We start from the raw sequence: 21521 nt of genomic DNA, 5'->3' as shown, positions 1-21521 counted from the left end.
AATGTTTGGATAGATTGTGTCGTTTGTCATCGTTTTATGATATCACGCACCAGCAATATGAAGAATAAACTTGTAATATTATAAAGAAAAATTATGATACAACGTAAAATTACTATTTTAAAAAGGTAGGATAAATGATAAAATAAAATAATTTAATAATAATAGAAGGTGAGATTGAGAGAAAAAGACAAGGTAACGGCGCGACCACACCAAATCGGTCGTTACATAAAGTGACACATTTCGTCGTTATGTAACGACGAATTTAACGATACGATAGTACGATACAATAAAATTTAAGTAACAATCAAAATGAAAATTTGTTATTTAAAGTAACAATACGATACAATACAATGGGTAACAACCATCCAAACAAACTGTTACTGAATAATAGGATTTAATTGTAAAACACAAAGCTAACTTTAATAAACTCCTCCTCAACCGCTACGAATCACCAAATGAGCAGCAAGTACAACATCTGTAAGCCTATTAGTTACAGAAGTTCACTGACTTAATTATATCTCACAATCTCGAGCACAAGGAAATAGGTCTATATATTGAAACCCTGCTCTCTCAAAAAACCAATCCGCAACAGCTTCACCAATTGTCTACACAGATAAAACCATAAATATTACAACTACTAACAATGATAGGGCGCGAATGATAAAATTCAAAACATAAAAGTATTCAGATTTTATTTATATGGATAAAACAAAAAAAAAAATTACCTTATGAAGTAATCTTGGAGAGGTAGGACTCAACCAGAAATTCGTCGACATAATTGCACCATGAGAATGGCAAGATGTGATGAAATAACCGCTCGTAAAAGAAGGGTTGAGTCCCTCAAATGCCTTCAAAAATTCCCCTCCAAAAACTATATTTAAAAATGAAACAAATTAAAAAGAATTAGAGGAGAAGAAGAGCCATTTATACATATGTGATAGGAAGGTATGCATTAATTAGTTAATCGCCAGAGAAGTAGTGCTAACTAACCTTGAATAATTAAACGTTGGCTAAATGTGCAGTTGCTTATTTGTTTCTTGCAATTGTCCCAGACATGTTGAGGATCGAGGTATTTAGGAACCAAAATATTTTCAATCTGGAGTTAGAGTTAGAGTAATTTGAATCATTAGAATGAATTTCTTTTATATTTAATTGAAACTAAAGAATAAAACTAAGGAAATTTTTAAAACGAGAGAAATTAATATTTGTCTTCTTGACCTGCCAAGTGTCATAGTGTGAATTCATTATAAATAATGGAGTCTCGACATATGGAACAACATTCTGAGGGAAAAAGCACTGCACCATTATTAAGGAAAACTAATGTTAGATAACAATATTTATATATATGCCACAAGAAAAAGGTTTTTGTTTCCAAAAAACTTAAACTCTTAATTACCAGACTTGGTTCCATTGCATATGTGCAAGATGGAGGCAAATTCTTAGCCGATCCCTTCAACAAGAGAAAAAAAAATATTATAGAAAAAGAATCTAACTTGCACTTACTTGTTAAGTATATATTATACGATCGTACTAAAACAAAGAAGATGATGGAATTTACATGTAATGTCACAACTCTCTGATACATCTCTTGAATATCTGAAGTACCAGAGATTGTCTTGCTGTATGTATATGTCACGAAAGGCTTGAGTTAGTTCCAATGGCATAAACATAAATTAGACATAATTAATAAATCAATAGTACGTAATCGATACTTTTATTTCTTAAGTGATTTATGCATATATAGAAAGAAAAGCTCACCCATTAATGAAAAAGCCTGCATCTGCGACACACTTAACTTTTGCATCATTTGGCATGAGGGATTTGAACTTGTCGCAGTTCAAAATTGTAGCCAACCCTCCTGCTGAAACTCCACTCAGAATTGCCTAACATTGCATTTTTTGTTTTTTAAGAATTAGCTAGTTAGAAATCAGAATTAAAAAAAGTAGAAGAGAAAGGTATAATCAGGTAGTAAGTGACTTGTAACTATGAATATTATGAAGCCAGAGAGTAATTGATATTCTTACATTTTCAGCATTTTGCATGCCTTTGCTCCATAAATCTTTCATAATAGCCTTAAATATTCTTGCCCCTCTAAAAAACAGCTTGTTGTCCTAATTAATGTAGAAATGTTACGGGATATATTAATCACCAAATTATGTAGCGATGTTTATCAATATATATGACATAATATTACTTACAGGGTCAACTTGTTCGATATCACCTGTGAAGGATGAACCATCACAATACTTCACCCTCACCCTATTCCAGTTGTAAAAGTCTACCGTTCCAATTTTTCTTAACGTTAGAAGAAGTGTGTAAAAATTTATGCATATAAAGAGAAAAGAAACAAAGTAATAGAAAATAGTACTAAGCTTAATTAACCTGGATTATTTTGGGGATTATTATAAAGTATCCCAGCAAACCGAGATCCATTCTTCATCTGCTTAGAAGAACCTAATTCGGTAGTTGAACGACTAAGGCAATCTGATATACTTTGACACCAAGCGCCTCCCTAAAAGTACCAAATTTTCCAGTGTAATGTAAGCAAGCAAATTAAAGCAGAATATTTAATGGTTTAATCTGGTGACTTAACTATGTTAAAGACAAAAAGTAAATAGTAGTAATTAATTACTGTAACTAACATCCATGACAATAATCCAGCTGCGAAGTCCGCTACCATATCCCCTATCCAGATGATAAGCTGGTGGACTTCCATCTAGGCATACTGCATGGCTCAAACACAAAATAAATAATTAGTCTGCATGCATGTGATTATCTTTTACGTAATTTTTATGAACTACGTATAACTTAACTTAAGGAAGAATGTATTGATCTGCAGCCAAGTATTTTACCTGCGCCTTGTGCAATCGCGCTATTCAGTATTGTAATATTTATGTATTGATTATCATCGGCGCTAAGAATAGTTGTAGACAATATTGCTAAAGATAACAAGGCCAACAGAAAGGTTGACATCTTGCAAAAAGGGATTGAATATTGATGTTTTATCAAGAATCTTCTTCTTCTTAAAAGGGCTGAGATTAATAAGGGAAAGACAGGAGATTTTAGAAGCAGAAAGCAAACACTGCTTATGAGTAGATTGTGTAGGAGTAGAGGTGAATGAGCTGGTAAGACTTCAGCTCTATTTATAAACAAACATATAGTATATCCTTCCTTCTGTAAACTGCTAGTTTTTTTTTTTTCTTTTTCAAAAAATGTTTTATTCATATTATGCTTAAAGGTGTGGTACAAAGAGCAGTGGCAGATTAAATTCAAGGTGCTTGTACAATTATACATTACTGGAAATCAAGGGCGGATTTAGGCTGTTTTTACATACAATACGCGTGAATCCATAGTCTTTCTGCCAAATTAGATATTTTATGCATATATTTCGTAATATTGACCTAATATTATGTGTTGCCCCACGTTCCAAAATGATTGAATGATGCATTTGGCTGAATCTTTAGTTATTTATCCAAAGGAACGTATCGATTCTCATTTAATTTAGTACTTATTTTTTCATGGAATTGAAGAACTACAAATCTTAACTTATTAGTGAGATCCACATATACTAACGAAGTAAATAATCAGAAGAAAATTAACGTTTTAGTACGTGTCACCTCAAAATGTTATAAAAGGGTCACCCTATGCAATGCTACTATATTACTAAGAATGTTTAAATGGCACTATATATATACAAGAAGGACCACCCTATCATATGCAATGCTATATATAACAATTTTATGTTAATATATATTGTTTCTATCAAATAATTCTTTAAAAGGAACTCCTATAGTATGGCATTGATCACCCTCTTCATATCGTCGTTCAAGAATATTTCACTCTTGAGCAATAATTGATGACCTTTCCATTAAAAGATGATTAGAAATCACAAATTGTCCTACATGACATGTGACATACTCTTTTAGGCATTCATTTATTGTGAATCGAAGAATTACCTCTACAGAACATGTGATATGCTTTAATGAAATTTTCAAAAAAATTATATATGATCAATTTATTGTGAATAGTCTTATCTGTATATTTACAAGATTCAATGCCTGATTAAACTAAAATAAATAATGAAAAAATTATTACCGAATCCTACATTAATTCTAGGACATAACATGTTCATTAATTGTCAAAACAATTGTTCTTCCGAGTTTTGGTGTGACTGAAGGATTTTATCTTCTTTAAACCAAATAATTCTTACTATGTTGTACTTAGTACATCTTGGTTTTGTGGGATTAAATGAGAGAAGAAATCTTGTCCATTAAGTCTAATTGGTGACAGATGTCAGTAATCTAAGGGGCAATGGAGAGAAATTCATCAAATGGAATTTAATATAGTGCTCAGCCACAACCAAAATATATGGTATTCTACAGGGAAAAAACGGAACTTTGTCAGCGTCTCTCTTCATAATCAGAATTCTAAAATTGTCTAGTCTCTTGATTAATAAGTGGTTTCCTTTCGTTGTCACATAATTTAAATTACTGCCATGGCATGTGCAGTATACTTTATAATTCAAATATGTGCAATCCTTCGTTATGACTTAATTATACTGCTACATGACATATGTTATACTTATGCAAATTTTGAAGTTTTCTTATGCAATTATTTATTGTGAACTGGAGAAGTCTCGTAAGTAAAATGTCTAATGCGTGAATAGTAAAATGGCAATGTTAATTCAGTTATTTTATTCAAAATTAGTAAATGGCAATGCTAATTCAGTTAATATTAGGCTTACCTAGTTTAGAGACTAGGTACCATCACGACTCATTCGGAGGGATTTTGGGTCGTGACAATTATAGGGTAAAAATCATTTACACTCCTAAATTTTGTCTTAAAAATCAAACTACCTCTTCCATTTTGAACAACTAGTCTCAACGTTCGTGTATTGAAAATAATAAACTTTCAATTGCTTACACTACTGAATATGTATACCGTACGAAGTTAATAATCAATTCCTTAAATAAAAATCATCTAATATATAATCCGAACCAAGTCATTAATAACATTTTTTATATAATATACGAGGACAAAATGGAATTAATTATGTACTTAGAACCGCATTATGTGATTTAAGATGTAAACTCACTTAAAAATATAATATTATTTATTATTGTTTGTGAAGCGATACTTTACTTTAATTAAGCCTTCGGGTATACGAAAGTTTAATTTGTTAAGCATTAAACTTTAGGTCATGCCTGTAACGCCCTAGAAAAAATTTGTTAAGTATTACGTCCCCATTTAGGTTCTGAACTGGGCACGTGAGTTCTTTTTTATTTTTTATTTTTTATTTGTTTTGGAGAACTGTGAAGGTGTACAACGTAAATCCCGTAAAATTTTAGCTAGCGTTTGGCCATAGATTACCAAATTTATTTTTGAAAAATCTGATTTGAGTGAAGTTTGGTTTGAAGATGAAAATGTGTTTGGACATACGTTTTTAAAACATATTTCCTAAATTTATTTTGAAAAAACATGTATATTATTAATGTTTGTAAAGATTTTGGCCCAAATTGAGCTGGTTTTGGGAGTTGGGAATTAGGATTTTGGATTTTGCCAAAATATAGGCAAAATTTATGGCCAAACATATATTTGCCAAATAAAACTCAAGTTTATTTTGGCAAAATCTAAGGCAAAACGGGTCCTTAGAGTTTAATCTTGAGACATGCTAATGAATCAAACCATTTTACGCGAATAATGCAGTTGCTTGTGATGTTGGAAATTTGAGCAGCATATGTGTGGTTGAATTATTATATACTCCCTCCGTTTCAATTTAGATGAGATTGTCACGACCCATTTTCTGAACAAGCTGGGATCGGCACTCGATCACTAAACATGACAGAGCGAACCATCTCTGCTTATCAAATCTATTATAACTCCAAACTTTATATGCAACAAGGCAACACTCTAACCAAATACTTTTGATTAATTTATATATTTAAATAAATGAACTCCAAAACTTTATTCATAGTAACTACTGAATTAATGCTAAGTTATTATCAAAAACATCCGAATCTTAACCCAATGACTATGTCTATGAAGCCTCTACCTGATAAACTGACGCACTGCTCAGGACATGAGATTTCCTGACCAGTTCTCTAAGTAAACAAAGAAATAACTAAATAAAGATGGCTCCAAGGAATACTCCACGAACAAAAGTGGAGCTCACCAATAGAACTGAAAGAGTAGGAAGTCCTAGCTTGTAGCCTGCTCGCCTGCAAAACCGGTTCCTACGTTGTACCGCAGACCAACGTAGGTTCCCAAAAGAGAACGTCAGTACCATCCATTGTACTCAGTGAGTCTCAACAACAGGGGGCGAAACTTTAGTAATATATACATTACGAGCAAAGGTTCTAAATGCACGTAAAACATAAAGCTTATAAGAATAATTCTAAAATAATTGCATACTAACAGTTTATGAATATTCTAAAAGAAATTCTTTTCTTTTTCTTTCTTATAAAAAAAATAATACTTCACTTTATACTTTGGGAGTTCCAACTATCCTGATTTAATTCTATCTCAGTCACCGTGTGATCGACACGAGTTTGATCCCAACCTGATCGAATAGGCCCAATCCACGAGGTGCCACTCGCTTCATGGTTCTCAGCGCTCATGTATCATACCTTAGCAAGGCTAAGTAAATTCTCAGCAACGAGACCCTCGGCTTGTGTGCTCCCTACTTTGGCATAAGTAGTTTCAGAAAGTCAACGCCTAGGTCAGGACCCTCGGCCTGGACAATGACCCCTTCTCAGAATAAAGGATACTCCAAAAAATCTTATCTTTTTAAAACTTCTTCTTGTGACTTTTAAAGTCTAAATCTTGTTTGAAAGTGCTCTATCAATATTCATAATAATATACTTGAGGTTATGCATAGCATAAGCATGAAATAAAATTACTCAATGTATGTCTAACAATTCTATCTAACTCTTGAAACTTTAACATGTAAGATCATGTAATAAAGCATAAATATATGAAGAATAGATGATTATACTTCTCAAGTAAAATATATAAGCTTCAACTAGAATATATTGTGATGACCCAAAAAGCCATTTTGTGAAAATCTGTGAAAAATGATAAATTTTAACTATAAAATAAATTAATTTGACTTCGGTCAATATTTTGGGAAAACGAACCCGAACCCGTAATTTGACGGTCCCGGAGGATTCGTAGGAAAATATGGGACTAGGGCGTATGCCCAGAATCAAATTCTGAGGTCCCAAGCCCGAGAAATAAAGTTTTAAAGAAAATTATTTTCTAAAATTGTTTATGAGTTTTAGAAATGAATTGTGATTAAAACTTGATAGTATCGGACCCGTATTTTGGTTCCGGTGTCCGGTACAAGTCTTATATGTGATTTAAGATAAGTCTGTGAAATTTTGTAAGAAATGGACTTGAAACTACGTGAATCAGATCATTTTTGAGAAAATTAGAAATGTGAAGTTCTTAAAAAGAATTTCATGATTTTCATGCTAAATTCCTAGTTGTTGATGTTATTTTAGTGATTTGAATGCACGAGAGAGTCCGCATGATGTTTTTAAGGTGGTGTGCATGTTAGGTTTAGAGACACGAGGGATCGGGTGAGTTTTGGATAGGCCACGAGGTGGATTTTGGACTTGAGGAATTGCAGATTTTTAGCTGTTGCATTGCAGGCGTGCAGGCTTCGCATTTACAAAGCTTGGCTCGCAAATGCGAGATCGCAATTGCGAGAGGCATGTCACAAATGCAAAAGAAGCCCAGGCCAGCCCATCCTCGCAATTGCGAGAATGCCATCGCAAATGCGATTCCTCCCTTCCTAGCCAGCAGTCGCAAATGCGACCCTACCTTCGCAATTCCCAACTCGCATTTGCGAGAGGCTGTTTGCAATTCCCAACTTAGCAGTGGTCGGGGTTCGTAATTTCAAACCCTATTCGCATTTCTCATACCTGCGACCTGCAACTTTTATACTTAGCCGAATATCAGCCATTTTTCACATCTTTTCAAAACACAAACTCCTTAGGGCGATTTTTCAAGAATAACTCTTCTTCCAAATCGATTTTAAGTCAATTTTAACTCGTTTCCTTCAATCATTAACATCTTTTAACATGATTTCAACTCAAAATCAATGGTTTTCATGGGGGAAATTGAGTGTTTTGGGTAGAACCTAGGTTTTTTAAAAATTGGGGATTTGGACCACGATTTAAGGTCCGATTTCAAAACAAATTATATATTTGGGTTCGTAGGGGAATGGGTAACCGATTTTGGTTTGAACCTCGGGTTTTGACCATGTAGGCCCGGGGGCGATTTTTGACTTTTTGGGCAAAACTTTGGAAAACTCGTTTTCATACATTAGAATTTAATCATTTAGCGTTTATTGATGTAATTAAGTAACTTGTGACTAGATACGAGCGAATTGGTGATGTAATCAAGGGGTAAAGTGATAATTGAGACTTGAATTGTGTTCGTGGCATCGAGGTAAGTGTTTGGTCTAACCTTAGCTTGAGAGATTAGGAGTCGAGTCCTATTTGCTATGTTGTATTTGTTGAGTACGATATATAGGCATGCTGACGAGTATCTATATGTTGGTGTCAAGCATGCCCGTGAGTCTTATGTTGTGATTATTATGGCTTAGTTGTATTATTCGTGCTTTGATGATAATTTCTATTGTTGGGTAAAGTTTGTGGAAGTAATTGTGACATTTGAATATTGAAGAGCGTTGGCTCAAGTTGTACAATGAGATGGGAAAGTATAAGTGGAATTGAACCGTTCAGAGCATTGGCTCAAAGTTGTGAAGTAAAAGTGAGAAAGAGAAGAGAATCATTATGTTGCCTCCCTTGCCGGGATATTGTTGCTTTTGTTGTTATCTCCCTTGCCGGGATGTTGATGTTTTTGATGTTTTCCCTTGTTGGGACTTAATTGTTGAACCGTCGTTCCTTTGCCGGGATTCTTATTGTAAATTCATCTATTTCCTTTTCCTATTGTTTGTGATTGTTGTTTGGGTGAGGAAAAGTGTTAAAGCACGAAGGGTGATGTCGTGCATTATTTTTGTGAGGAAAGAGTGTAAAGCATGAAGGGTGATGTCGTGTACGATTATGAGGAAAGAGTGTAAACCACGAAGGGTGATGCCATGCCGCACAATGTACCATTCTATTCCGATTATTTTGATTATATGGTGAGGAAAGAGAGTAAAATCACGAAGGGTGATGCCGTGCACATTTTCATTACTTGATTGCTTTGGTGAGGACGAGAGTAAAAGCACGAAGGGTGATACCGTGCATTTATTGATTTCTGGTTCTTTGTTGATATCTGAGATGGGTTGTTTCTTTCAATTACTTGTTGTCTCTCTATTTTGAATTTAATGTCTCCCCCGCAGCATGCTATCCTTCCAATACTTGACTGTTTATTTCTGTACTTCTTTTCCGTTGTATATATTTGAATTGCACAGGTTTAATTGGTAGTCTGGTCCTAGCCTCGTCACTACTTCAGCGAGGTTAGGCTAGGCACTTACCAACATATGGGGTCGGGGGTCGGTTGTGCTGATACTACACTCTGCACTATGTGTAGATCCCGGAGCAGCTTTTGGATCGTAGAATGGGTGACTACCTTCAGTCCACGCGCAGATCCAAGGTAGACCTGCAGGCGTCCACAGGCCCTGGCGTCTCCCTCTATCTCTCTTTCCCTGTTTCATTTCCTTTAGTTCAGAAATAGTGTATTGTTTATTTTTCGGACTCTGTATGTAGTAAATCCTAGATCGTCTGTGGCACTATGACACTAGTTCTGGGTGGTTAAGGCTTAAACAGTTGTATTAGCACATGTTCAGATATTTTTATTATTTTTCTTCTGCTTATTCTAAATTCTATTGTTTATACGTTATTGTTTTATAAATATTGAAGAGTATAAAACGGGTAAAAAGGTAACTTGTTAAATAATTAGCTTGCCTAGCTCACACCAGTAGGCACCATCACGACTCCCGAGGGTAGAAAATACGGGTCGTGACAAGCTGGTATCAGAGCTCTAGGTTACATGATAGTTCACAGACAAGCTTAGTAGAGTTTGAGGGATTAGTACGGAGACGTCTGTATTTATCCTCCAGAGGCTACAAAGTTAGGAAAAACTTCACATTTATTCTTTCCCGTCGTGCGGTTTGGTTTCTCAATGCTAATTGAATTTCTACTTTGTTCTTTCGCAGATGGCAAGAACACGCGCTTCCTCATCCACTAACCAGCAACCTGAGCCCCCAGTAGCAGCTCCCACGAGGGGCATAGGGCGAGGGCAAGGCAGTGCTAGAGGCCGAGGCAGGGGTAGAGCATAGCTCAGAGTAGTAGCAATAGCGGTGGAGCCTCAGGTTGACTTTGATGATGAGGTTCCGGCCCCGACAGTCCCGGTAGGCCCAGCTCAGGTCCCAGAGGGGTTTATTGCTACCTCAGTATTCCAGGATGCTATGGTCCGTGTAGTGGGCCTTATGTAGAGCGTCACCCGGGCAGACTTGCTTCCTGTAGCACCAGCCGTCTCTCAGGCTGGAGGAGGAGCCCAGACTCCTGCTACTCGCACTCCGGAGCAGGTATCTCCCTAGTTTCAGACTCTAGTAGTTCAGCCAGTTGGAGCAGTTCAGCCGGGTGTGGTAGCTCAGATCGGTGATGGAGCAGCTATGTCTGCTGATGCTTTGTGGAGATTGGACAGGTTCACCAAGCTCTTCACTACTACCTTCAGCAGTGCATCTTCTGAGGATCCCTAATCTAGATAGTTGTCATGAGGTTCTCCGGAACATGGGGATAGTTGAGACCAATGGGGTCGATTTTTCTACTTTTCGCTTGTCTGGATCCGCCAAGACTTGGTGGAGAGATTATTGCTTAGCTAGACTAGCTGGATCACCAGCCTTGACTTGGGAGCAGTTCACTCAGCTATTTCTAGAGAAGTTTCTCCCTATTACTCAGAGAGAGATATATCGGAGGCAGTTTGAGCATCTCCAGCAAGGTTTTATGACTATTACCTAGTATGAGACCAGATTCATCGACTTGGCTCATCATGCTCTTATCATACTTTCCACCGATAGAGAGAAGGAGGAGGTTCATTAGGGACTTATTCAGCCGATTTGTCTTTAGATGGCTAGGGATATAGGGAGTGAGATTTCCTTCCAGGAGGCAACCAATGTGGCCAGGAGAGTGGAGATGGTTCTGTCGTAGGGAGGTGGTCAGGGGTCTGACAAGAGGCATCGTCATTCAGGGCGATTCAGTGGTACCTCATCTTGAGGTAGAGATTTGTATGGTAGGGGCTATCCTCATAGGCCTTTCCAGTCAGCACTTCAGGTTTCTCACGGTGCTTTAGGTGGTCGTGGTTCCCATATACAGTATTTTGATCAGCAACCCTACAGTGCACTACCTGCTCCTATCAGTGCACCACTGCGCTAGAGTTTTCGGGGTGGTCATTCAGGTCGTCAGGGTCAACAGTCTCAGCAGCCGAGGGCTTGTTACACTTGTGGTGATGTGGGTCACATTGTTAGGTTTTGCCCTCGAGCACCGAGCAACTCTCAGCATCAGGGTTCCCGTGCCATGGTTCAGGCGCCGAGTGTTCCATAGCACGTCCAACCAGCTAGAGGTGGGGGTAAAGGTGCTAGAGGTAGAGGTAAAGGTATTAGAGGTGGAGCCTAGGCCGCTAGAGGTGGAGGCCAGCCAGCAGCAGGCCATCCCAGAGATGTAGTTCAGGGTAGTGAGGCCTAGCTACGATGTTATGCTCTTTCAGCCAGGCCTGAGGATGAGGCTTCCGATGCAGTTATCACAGGTACTGTTCTGGTTTATAGCAGAGATGCTTCAGTTTTATTTGATTCGGGATCTACGTACTCCTATGTGCCATCTTATTTTGCACCTTATCTGGTCATGCCTAGTGATTCTTTGAGTGCTCCTATTTATGTGTCTACACCGGTGGGTGATTCTGTTATGGTAGATCGAGTCCATCATTCATGTGTAGTTGCGATTGGGGGTCTTGAGACTCGTGTAGATTTGCTTCTTCTGGACATCGTTGATTTCGATGTCATATTAGGGATGGACTGGTTATTACCTTATCATGCTATTTTAGACTGTCATGCCACGACTGTGACCTTAACCTTGCCGGGTTTACCTCGTTTAAAGTGGAGAGGTACTCCTAGTCATTCTACCCGTAGTGTTATCTCTTATATGAAGGCTCGGCGTATGGTCGAGAAGGGGTGTTTGGCCTATTTGGCCTATGTTCGTGATTCTAGTGCTGAGGTTCCTTCTATTGATTCTGTGCCCGTTGTTCATGAGTTCCTTGAGGTATTCCCTTCAAACCTGCCGGGTATGCCACCCGACAAGGATATTGACTTTTGCATTGATTTGGTTCCGGGCACCCAGCCCATTTCTATTTCGCCATAACATATGGCCCCGCCTGAGCTGAAAGAGTTAAGGGAGTAATTGCAAGACTTGCTTGAAAAGGGTTTCATTAGACCTAGTGTTTCACTTTGGGGTGCGTCGGTGTTGTTTGTTAAGAAGAAGGACGGATCGATGAGAATGTGTATGGATTACCGGCAGTTGAACAAGGTTATAATCAAGAATAAGTATTCATTGCCGAGGATTGATGATTTGTTTGATTAACTTCAGGATGCCAAGATATTTTCGAAGATTGACTTGAGATCTGGCTACCATCAGTTGAGGATTAGGGCATCCGATGTCCCTAAGATATCTTTCCGCACTCGGTACGGGCATTATGAGTTCTTGGTGATGTCATTTGGGTTGACAAATGCCCCGGCAGCTTTTATGGAGTTGATGAACCGAGTGTTCAGACCTTACTTGGATCTATTTGTGATAGTCTTCATTGATGATATTTTGATCTACTCCCGTAGCCGGGAGGAGCACGAGCAGCATCTTAGAGTGGTTCTTCAGACTTTTAGGGATAATCAGTTGTATGCTGAGTTTCCGAAGTGTGAGTTTTGGCTTAGTTCAGTTGCATTCCTGGGTCATATTGTATCAGCAGAGGGTATTCAGATTGATCCGAAGAAGATTGAGGCAGTTAAGAACTGGCATAGACCAACATCAGCTATAGAGATCCAGAGTTTCTTGGGATTGGCATGCTACTATCGTCGGTTTGTGGAGAGGTTTTCATCTATCACAACCCCGATGACTAGGTTGACCCAAAAGGTGCCCAGTTCAGATAGTCGGACGAGTGTGAGGCGAACTTTCAGAAGCTCAAGATAGCTCTGACTACAACATTGGTGTTGGTTTTGCCCACAGGTTCAGGGCCTCATACAGTTTATTGTGATACATCTCGTATTGTACTTGGTGCAGTGTTGATGCAGGATGGCAAGGTCATTGACTATGCTTCATGGAAATTGAAGATTCATGAGAAGAACTATCCAGTTCATGATTTAGAGTTGGCAGCCATTGTTCACGCGTTGAAGATTTGGAGGCATTATCTGTATGGCATGACCTGTGAGGTGTTCACGGATCACAAGAGTCTGCAGTATTTGTTCAAGCAAAAGGAGTTGAATTTAATGCAAAGAAGGTGGTTGGAGTTGTTGAAGGATTATGATATCACCATCTTATATCATCCGGGAATGGCCAGTGTGGTGGTTGATGCTTTGAGTAGAAAGTCAGCCAGTATGGGCAGTCTTGCTTATATTCCGGTCGGTGAGAGACCGCTTGCCTTGGATGTTCAGGCTTTGGCCAATCAATTCGTGAGGTTGGATGTTTCTGAGCCCAGCCGTGTGTTAGCTTGCACAGTCGCTCATTCTTCTTTATTGGAGTGTATCCGAGATCGGCAGTATGATAATCCTCATTTGTGTGTCCTTAGAGACACAGTGCAACACAGAGGTGCCAAGCAGGTTACCTTAGGTGATGATAGTTTTGAGATTGCAGGGTTGAATTTGTCTGCCTTATGTGGATGGACTCCGAGAGTTGATTTTAGAAGAGGCCCATAGTTCCCGATACTCTATTCATCCGGGCACCGCAAAAATGTATCAGGATTTGCGGCAGCATTATTGGTGGAGGAGAGTGAAGAAGGATATCATTGCATATGTGGCTCAGTGTTTGAATTGTCAGCAGGATAAGTACGAGCATCAGAGGCCCTGTGGTTTGTTCTAGAAGATTGACATTCCTGAGTGGAAGTGGGAGTGTATCACTATGGACTTCGTTGTTGGACTCTCATGGACTCATAGGAAGTTCGATGCAGTGTGAGTTATTATTGATAGGCTGACCAAGTCAGCACATTTCATTCCTGTGGCAGTCTCCTACTCTTTCGAGAGGTTAGCTGAGATCAATATCCTGGAGATTGTTCGTCTTCATGGTGTGACAGAGTCTATCATTTCGGATCGAGGTACGCAGTTTACCTCCCATTTCTGGATAGCAGTTCAGCGAGAATTGGGCACACGGGTTGAGTTGGGCACAACATTTCATCCTCAGATGGACGGGCATTTCGAGCGGACTATTTAGATTTTAGAGGATATGATCCGAGCTTGTGTCATTGACTTTGGAGGCTCGTGGGATTAGTTTTTTGCCTTTAGTAGAGTTTGCCTATAACAACAGCTACCAGTCGAGTATCCAGATGGATTTATATGAGGCTTTTATAGTAGGCGGTGTCGGTTGCCGGTTGGATAGTTTGAGCCAGGGGAGGCTCAGTTGTTGGGCACGGATCTGGTTCAGGATGCCTCGGACAAGGTCAGGATTATTCAGGATAGGCTTCGTATAGCTTAGTTCAGGCAAAAGAGCTATGCCGACCGCGAGGTTCGTGATTTGGCATTCATGGTCGGTGAGCAGGTATTGCTTCGAGTGTCGCCTATGAAGGGAGTGATGAGATTTGGGAAGAAGGGCAAGCTTAACCCTAGGTTTATTGGCTCGTTTGAGATTCTTGATCGAGTGGGAGAGGTGGCTTATAGACTTGCATTGCCGCCGAGCTTATTGGCCGTGCATCTAGTGTTTCATGTGTCCATGCTTTGGAGATATCACGGCGATCCATCCCACATGTTAGATTTCAGCACTGTCCAGTTGGACAAGGACTTGTCTTATGAGGAGGAGCCGGTAGCTATTCTAGACCGGTTGGTTCGTCAGTTGAGGCCGAAGAGTTTTCCTTTTGTTCGTGTTTAGTGGAGAGGTCAGCCAGCTGACGCATTGACCTGGGAGTTTAAGTCTGATATGCGGAGCCATTATCCCAATATTTTCCCCGACTCAGGTACTTCCTTCTTCTGTCCGTTCGAGGACGAACGGTTGTTTTAGACCTGGGAGTCCGTTTGGGTCATCACTTGTTTTAAAAGTGAATTATGCGTCCGAGGCCTTAAAAACCTCTTTCAACATCACCTCAATTTGCATGCGCAGTCCGGGCGCGTAGCTGGAAAGCCATTTATTGAAAATCTGTGCAAAATGATAAATTTTGACTATAAAATAAATTAATTTGACTTCGGCCAATATTTTGGGTAAACGAAACCAGACCCATGATTTGATGGTCTCGGAGGGTCCATAGGAAAATATGGGACTAGGGCATATGCCCGGAATCGAATTCCGAGGTCCCAAGCCCGAGAAATGAATTTTTAAAGAAAATTATTTTCTGAAATTGTTTATGAGTTTTAGAAATGAATTGTGATTAAAACTTGATGGTATCGGGCCCGTATTTTGGTTCCGGCGCCCGGTACATGTCTTATATGCGATTTAAGATAAGTCTGTGAAATTTGGTAAGAAACGGACTTGAACCGAAGTAAATCGGATCATTTTTGAGAAAATTGGAAATTTGATGTTCTTAAAAAGAATTTCATGATTTTGATGCTAAATTCCTAGTTGTTGATGTTATTTTAGTGATTTTAATGGACGGGCGAGTCTGTATGATGTTTTAGGGTGGTGTGCATGTTTGGTTTGGAGCCCCGAGGGCTCGGGTGAGTTCTGGATAGGCCACGGGGTGGATTTTGGACTTGAGGAATTACAGATTTTTAGTTGTTGCATTGCAGGCATGCAGGCTTTGCATTTGCGAAGCCTTGCTCGCAAATGCGAGAGGCATGTCGCAAATGCGAAAGAAGCCCAGGCCAGCCCATCCTCGCAATTGCGAGGATTACGTCACAAATGCGATGCCTCCCTTCCTAGCCAGTAGTCGCAAATGTGATCACGGCCTACTCCGCACTACTAATTATGTAGAGAGAGAGGGTCGCAATAGCTTTTACTCGATTTTGGGTCGGGATCGATTTCACAGAGAGCTAGAAATGGAGTGGTGTATCTATTTAGCTTAGGATTGCGTAGAATTCTAAATTGCACTTCTCACAATTTTTGGGGTTTTCTTTTAATTCTACTTTTAACAAACTACAAATTGTAAATTAAGCTAAGAGTTAAATGCTACGGGTTGTTCAAATAGTTAAAGGCACTTGGGTAGTGACATCCGCCTAGGTGGTCAATTGATGGGCACTTGAAACTGAGGCACAATTGACATGATTGTGGAGTATGATATAACCGTTGCACTACTTTACCCACTCTACACCTCTCGGTGGTTCAAGTGATTTTTCCAAATTGACTTTCTCAAGACCAATTGGGTATGTAAATTTGCACAAACAACTTAGGGTTTAAGTCGGGTATTACTTTCTCGAGGTTTAACCCTTTTATTGGGGCTGTCAATCTCTTGAGTACGCCCCAATATCTTATTGGATCAATTTCGGAGACTTAGGCTCTCTTTCTCAAGAAGAGCCCTAGTCAACTAAACATAAATTAGTGTTTGCAACCACTAATTCCTTAATTAACCATGAAATTGACCCAAATATCAAACACTCATAGTCAATTTAGCTCTAAAATGCAAGACCCATCAATTACCCACAATAGGGTTGAGCCACAACCCTAGCTATGAGGTCTAGGTACTCATATTCAAAGAAGAAAAACAAGAAATAGATGAAGATAAACACATATTAATCAATTGCTAAGCTAAATACAAAGATTCAATGTAGTTAAATTGCCCAAAATGACTAAGAAAAGTCGACCCACGAGCGCAGCTATGCTATTACAATATCTTATGACCTAAAAATGGAAAAAGGATCTATTTATATTAAACTGAAAAATCTGGACAAAAAAGTCCCTGCGGGGTTAGTGCGGACCGCATAGAATGGACTGCGGCCGCACTAGGACTCTTGGCTACAAAATCCAGCTCTCTGAACTCAGGCTCCGTAGACCGCACATAATGGACTGTGGCCGCGACGACTTCTAGTGCGTTCCGCACAAAATGGACTGCGGACCACATTGACTTGAAAGCTTTAAACTGCAACTTCTCTGAATCTTGGCTTTGCGGATCGCACAGAATGGTAGTGCGACCACATGGACTCCAGTGCGGACCACACTAAATCTAGCGCAGCCGCTTTGCTTTTTAGCCTGAATACCTGCCCTCTGAACCTCCTAGTGCGGACCGCACAAAGTGGTGTGCGGTCTCACTGGACCTATTTTGCTTGAGCTTGTCTTGTCTTTGGTACTTGTGCAAGTTTCACTCCTTTTGAGCTGATCTTTGACATCTTGTCACTTTGTTGATCAAACCTGCACTCAAGTACAACTTATGAGCCTTTTTGGGACTATTTTGGATGAGTTTCTAATCAAAGCATGAGCAAGAAGGAGTATAAAATGCGTCAAAATCCCTAGTTATCAAAATGCGACCCTACCTTCGAAATTCCCAACTCGCATTTGCGAGAGGCTGTTCGCAATTCCCAACTTAGCAGAGGTCGGGGTTCGCAATTGCGAACCCTGTTCGCATTTCCCATACATGCGACCTGCAACATTTATACTTAGCCGAAAATCAACTATTTTTCACATCTTTTCAAAATACAAACTCCCAAGGGCGATTTTTCAAGAAAAACCCTTCTTCCAAATCAATTGTAATTCAATTTTAACTCATTTCTTTCAATCATTAACATCTTTTAACATGATTTCAACTCAAAATCAATGGTTTTCATGGGAAAAATTGGGTGTTTTGGGTAGAACCTAGGTTTTTCAAAAATTGGGGATTTGGACCTCGATTTGAGGTTCAAATTTAAAATAAATTATATATTTGGGTTCGTAGGGGAATGGGTAATCGGGTTTTGGTTTGAACCTCGGGTTTTGACCATGTGGGCCCGGGGGCATTTTTGACTTTTTGGGCAAAACTTTAGAAAACTCATTTTCATGTATTAGAATTTATTCATTTAGCGTTTATTGATGTAATTAAGTAACTTGTGACTAGATACGAGCGAATTGGTGGTGGAATCAAAGGATAAAGCGATAATTGAGACTTGAATTGTGTTCGTGGCATCGAGGTAAGTGTTTGGTCTAACTTTAACTTGAGGGATTAGGAGTCGAGTCCTATTTGCTATGTTGTCTTTGTCGAGTAGAACGTATAGGCATGGTGACGAGTATCCATACGTTGTTGTCAAGCATGCCTGTGAGTCTTATGTTGTGACTATAATGGCTTCATTATATTATTCATGCTTTGATGGTGATTTCTATTGTTGGGTAAAGTTTGTGGAAGTAATTATGACATTTGAATATTGAAGAGTGTTGGCTCAAGTTGTACAATGAGATGGGAAAGTATAAGTGGAATTGAACCTTTTAGAGCATTGGCTCAAAGTTGTGAAGTGAGTTGTGAAGTAAAAGTGAGAAAGAGAAGAGAATCATTATGTTGCCTCCCTTGCCGGGATATTGTTGCTTTTGTTGTTATCTCCCTTGTTGGGATGTTGATGTTCTTGATGTTTTCCCTTGCTGGGACTTAATTGTTGAATAGTTGTTTCCTTGCCGAGATTCTTATTGTAAATTCATCTATTTCCTTTTCCTATTGTTTGTGATTGTTGTTTGGGTGAGGAAAAGTGTTAAAGCACGAATGGTGATGCCGTGCATTATTTTTGTGAGGAAAAAGTGTAAAGCACGAAGGGTGATACCGTGTACGATTATGACGAAAGAGTGTAAAGCACGAAGGGTGATGCCATGCCGTACGATGTACCATTCCATTCCGATTATATTGATTATATGGTGAGGAAAGAGAGTAAAAGCACGAAGGGTGATGCCGTGCACATTTTCATTACTTGATTGCTTTGGTGAGGACGAGAGTAAAAGCACGAAGGGTGATATCGTGGATTTATTGATTTCTGGTTCTTTGTTGATATCTGAGATGGGTTGATTCTTTCAATTACTTGTTGTCTCTCTATTGTGAATTTAATGTCTCCCCCGCAGCATGTTACCCTTCCAATACTTGACTGTTTATTTCTGTACTTCTTTTCCGCTGTATATATTTGAATTGCACAGGTTTAATTGGTAGTCTGATCCTAGCCTCGTCACTACTTCACCGAGGGTAGGCTAGGCACTTACCAGCACATGGGGTTGGTTGTGCTGATACTACATTCTGCACTATGTGCAGATCTCGAAGCAGCTTTTGGACCGTGGAGTGGGTGGCTACCTTCAGTCCACACTGAGATCCAAGGTAGACCTGCAGGCGTCCGCAGACCCTGACATCTCCCTCTATCCCTTTTTCCCTGTTTCATTTCCTTTAGTTCAGAAACAGTATATCGTTTATTTTTCAGACTCTATATGTAGTAAATCCTAGATCATCTGTGACACTGTGACACCAGTTCTGGATGGTTAAGGCTTAAACAGTTGTATTAGCACATATTCAGATATTTTTACTATTTTTCTTCCGCTTATTCTAAATTTTCGCTATTTACATGTTATTGTTTTACAAATTTTGAAGAGTATAAAACGGGTAAAAAGGTAACTTGTTCAATAATTGGCTTACCTAGCTCACACCAGTGGGCGCCATCACGACTCCCGAGGGTGAAAAATCTGGGTCGTGACATATACTTAGTCAACATGTATTCACTCGTTCCAATTAAGCACATGTTGACTCTTTAAAGCATTTTATCAAACACTTTGTGGGCATGTTTTTGTGAGTAGAACCACTTAAGTAAAGGGTTATATCCACTCACCTCAATTTCTCCTTACAAGCAACAATGTAAGTTCCAATCCTTGTAATCAACTCAACAACCAAATACTACAACAATTAGTTAAAATAAGTATCCAACTTTCCCAAAGTATTAGTCTTTTCTCAACTCTAAGAACTTTAGGTTCAACTACTAAATTTCTAAGTTTTGGGGTGATGTCTTGTTCTAACAATATTTTTACTACCTCTAACAACTTTAACCCGTTATAGCAATCTAATAAAAGTGAAGAATTTATCTTGTAACCCAAAAAACCTAACTCGTACTTGATGGGTGTTCTTGAGGTTTTGTAAAACTTTCCTATGAATTCACCCTATTAGAGTGTTAGATTCTAGTGTATAATGATGTTATAGCTTACAATTTCATAAAAAAAATTACTTCAGTCGTGGCCTAAAGAAGGTCCTGCTTTATACTTTGATGGGAGAAGCAGGAGAAATACCGCTGCTCTGTTTGTTATAGGCTTTAAGCTTTTTTCTTTGCCTGCTAAGCGTGACCAAACAGAACTCATGTTCTATTTTGCTGGAAGGGTTTAAGCCTTTTACTTTTTGAAAGTGCTTCTTGGGTCTAAGGCACTGAGCCTTTTCTTACAACAACACACTTTGGCTTTAGGTTAATTTCTTCTTCTTTTTGACTTAACTAATAATTAATCCATTTTTAATAATTAATAATATTAAAATTATTAATATTTCCCTAATTGTATATCCAATTATTTAAGTGTGTGTATATATATATATATATTCATTATAGGCAAAATAATAATAATAATAATAATTTAATTCTATAATTAGCGTGTCTCCAAACTTTTATAACTATGAGGAGTATTATAGAGATAGTTTGACTCGGCACAAAGTTTAAAAAAAATAAAAAAACTTTTAAAATTTATAGTTTTAAAAACTTAAGGGGTAAAAGCTTTGTGGGGCCCAGAGAAGGATCCAGAATTTTAAGATTATGGGTGTACCACCAACTTTAGCGTAAAATTGATGCTTGTCATAACGTCAAATAAATGTGAAAATTTTAATATTTTATCGTATGTTATCAATTTCGCACATTTTGCAGAGAGATCAACTATACTCTTGTTAATATGTATTTATGTTCTTAGCAAAAAAAAATGTATTTATGTTTTCATTAATACTATAGTTTATAATCCGTATAATTCAGTTTTTATTGTGACAATTCAAAAAGCTTTATGGAATTTGACTAATCTTTATGTGCAAATTGCTTACCAAAAAATAAAACTATAGTATTTCGTACTAAAAATTTGGAGACAAACGTTCAATGGTTTGATTGAAATAAATATATTTAAGCTCCTATAACTTAGACTTTGCAGTTACATAAATTATTTATAGTGAAATAAATTTACAATGATTTGGTTAGCTCCATTAGGTGATTTTGGACTTGGGAGTGCGTTCGGAATGTGATTTGGAGGTCCGTGGTAGATTTAGGCTTGAATTGGCGAAATTGAAAATTTGGCCTTTTTCGGTCGGCAGTGGAAATCTTGATATGGAGGTCGAAATGGAATTCTAAAAATTGAAGTAGGTCCGTAGTGTCATTTTTGACGTGTGTGGAAAATTTCAGGTCATTCGGAGTTGATTTGATAGGTTTACGCATCGTTTGTGAAATTTGA

At 38.5% G+C, this 21521-nt stretch overlaps 1 protein-coding gene across 1 annotated transcript; it reads right to left on the bottom strand.

Annotated features, from left to right (window-relative positions):
* Positions 1-331: 331 nt before the first annotated feature.
* On the bottom strand, positions 332-3098 carry LOC107802333 (pectin acetylesterase 8-like). The gene is made up of 12 exons (XM_016625804.2): positions 2853-3098; positions 2643-2725; positions 2383-2512; positions 2199-2278; positions 2025-2111; positions 1759-1883; positions 1559-1619; positions 1397-1450; positions 1219-1296; positions 991-1096; positions 726-871; positions 332-605 (listed from the first exon to the last, which is right to left on the bottom strand). Exons 1-12 carry the CDS (start codon positions 2971-2973, stop codon positions 513-515), a joined length of 1164 nt encoding a protein of 387 aa, XP_016481290.1. The 5' UTR covers positions 2974-3098; the 3' UTR covers positions 332-512.
* Positions 3099-21521: the final 18423 nt, after the last annotated feature.

The sequence above is a fragment of the Nicotiana tabacum genome, chromosome 1, assembly GCF_000715075.1.
Source record: "Nicotiana tabacum cultivar K326 chromosome 1, ASM71507v2, whole genome shotgun sequence".
Taxonomy (NCBI): domain Eukaryota; kingdom Viridiplantae; phylum Streptophyta; class Magnoliopsida; order Solanales; family Solanaceae; genus Nicotiana; species Nicotiana tabacum.
The sequence above is the reverse complement of the archived record's forward strand: the minus strand, read 5'-3'. Positions and strand labels throughout refer to the sequence as shown.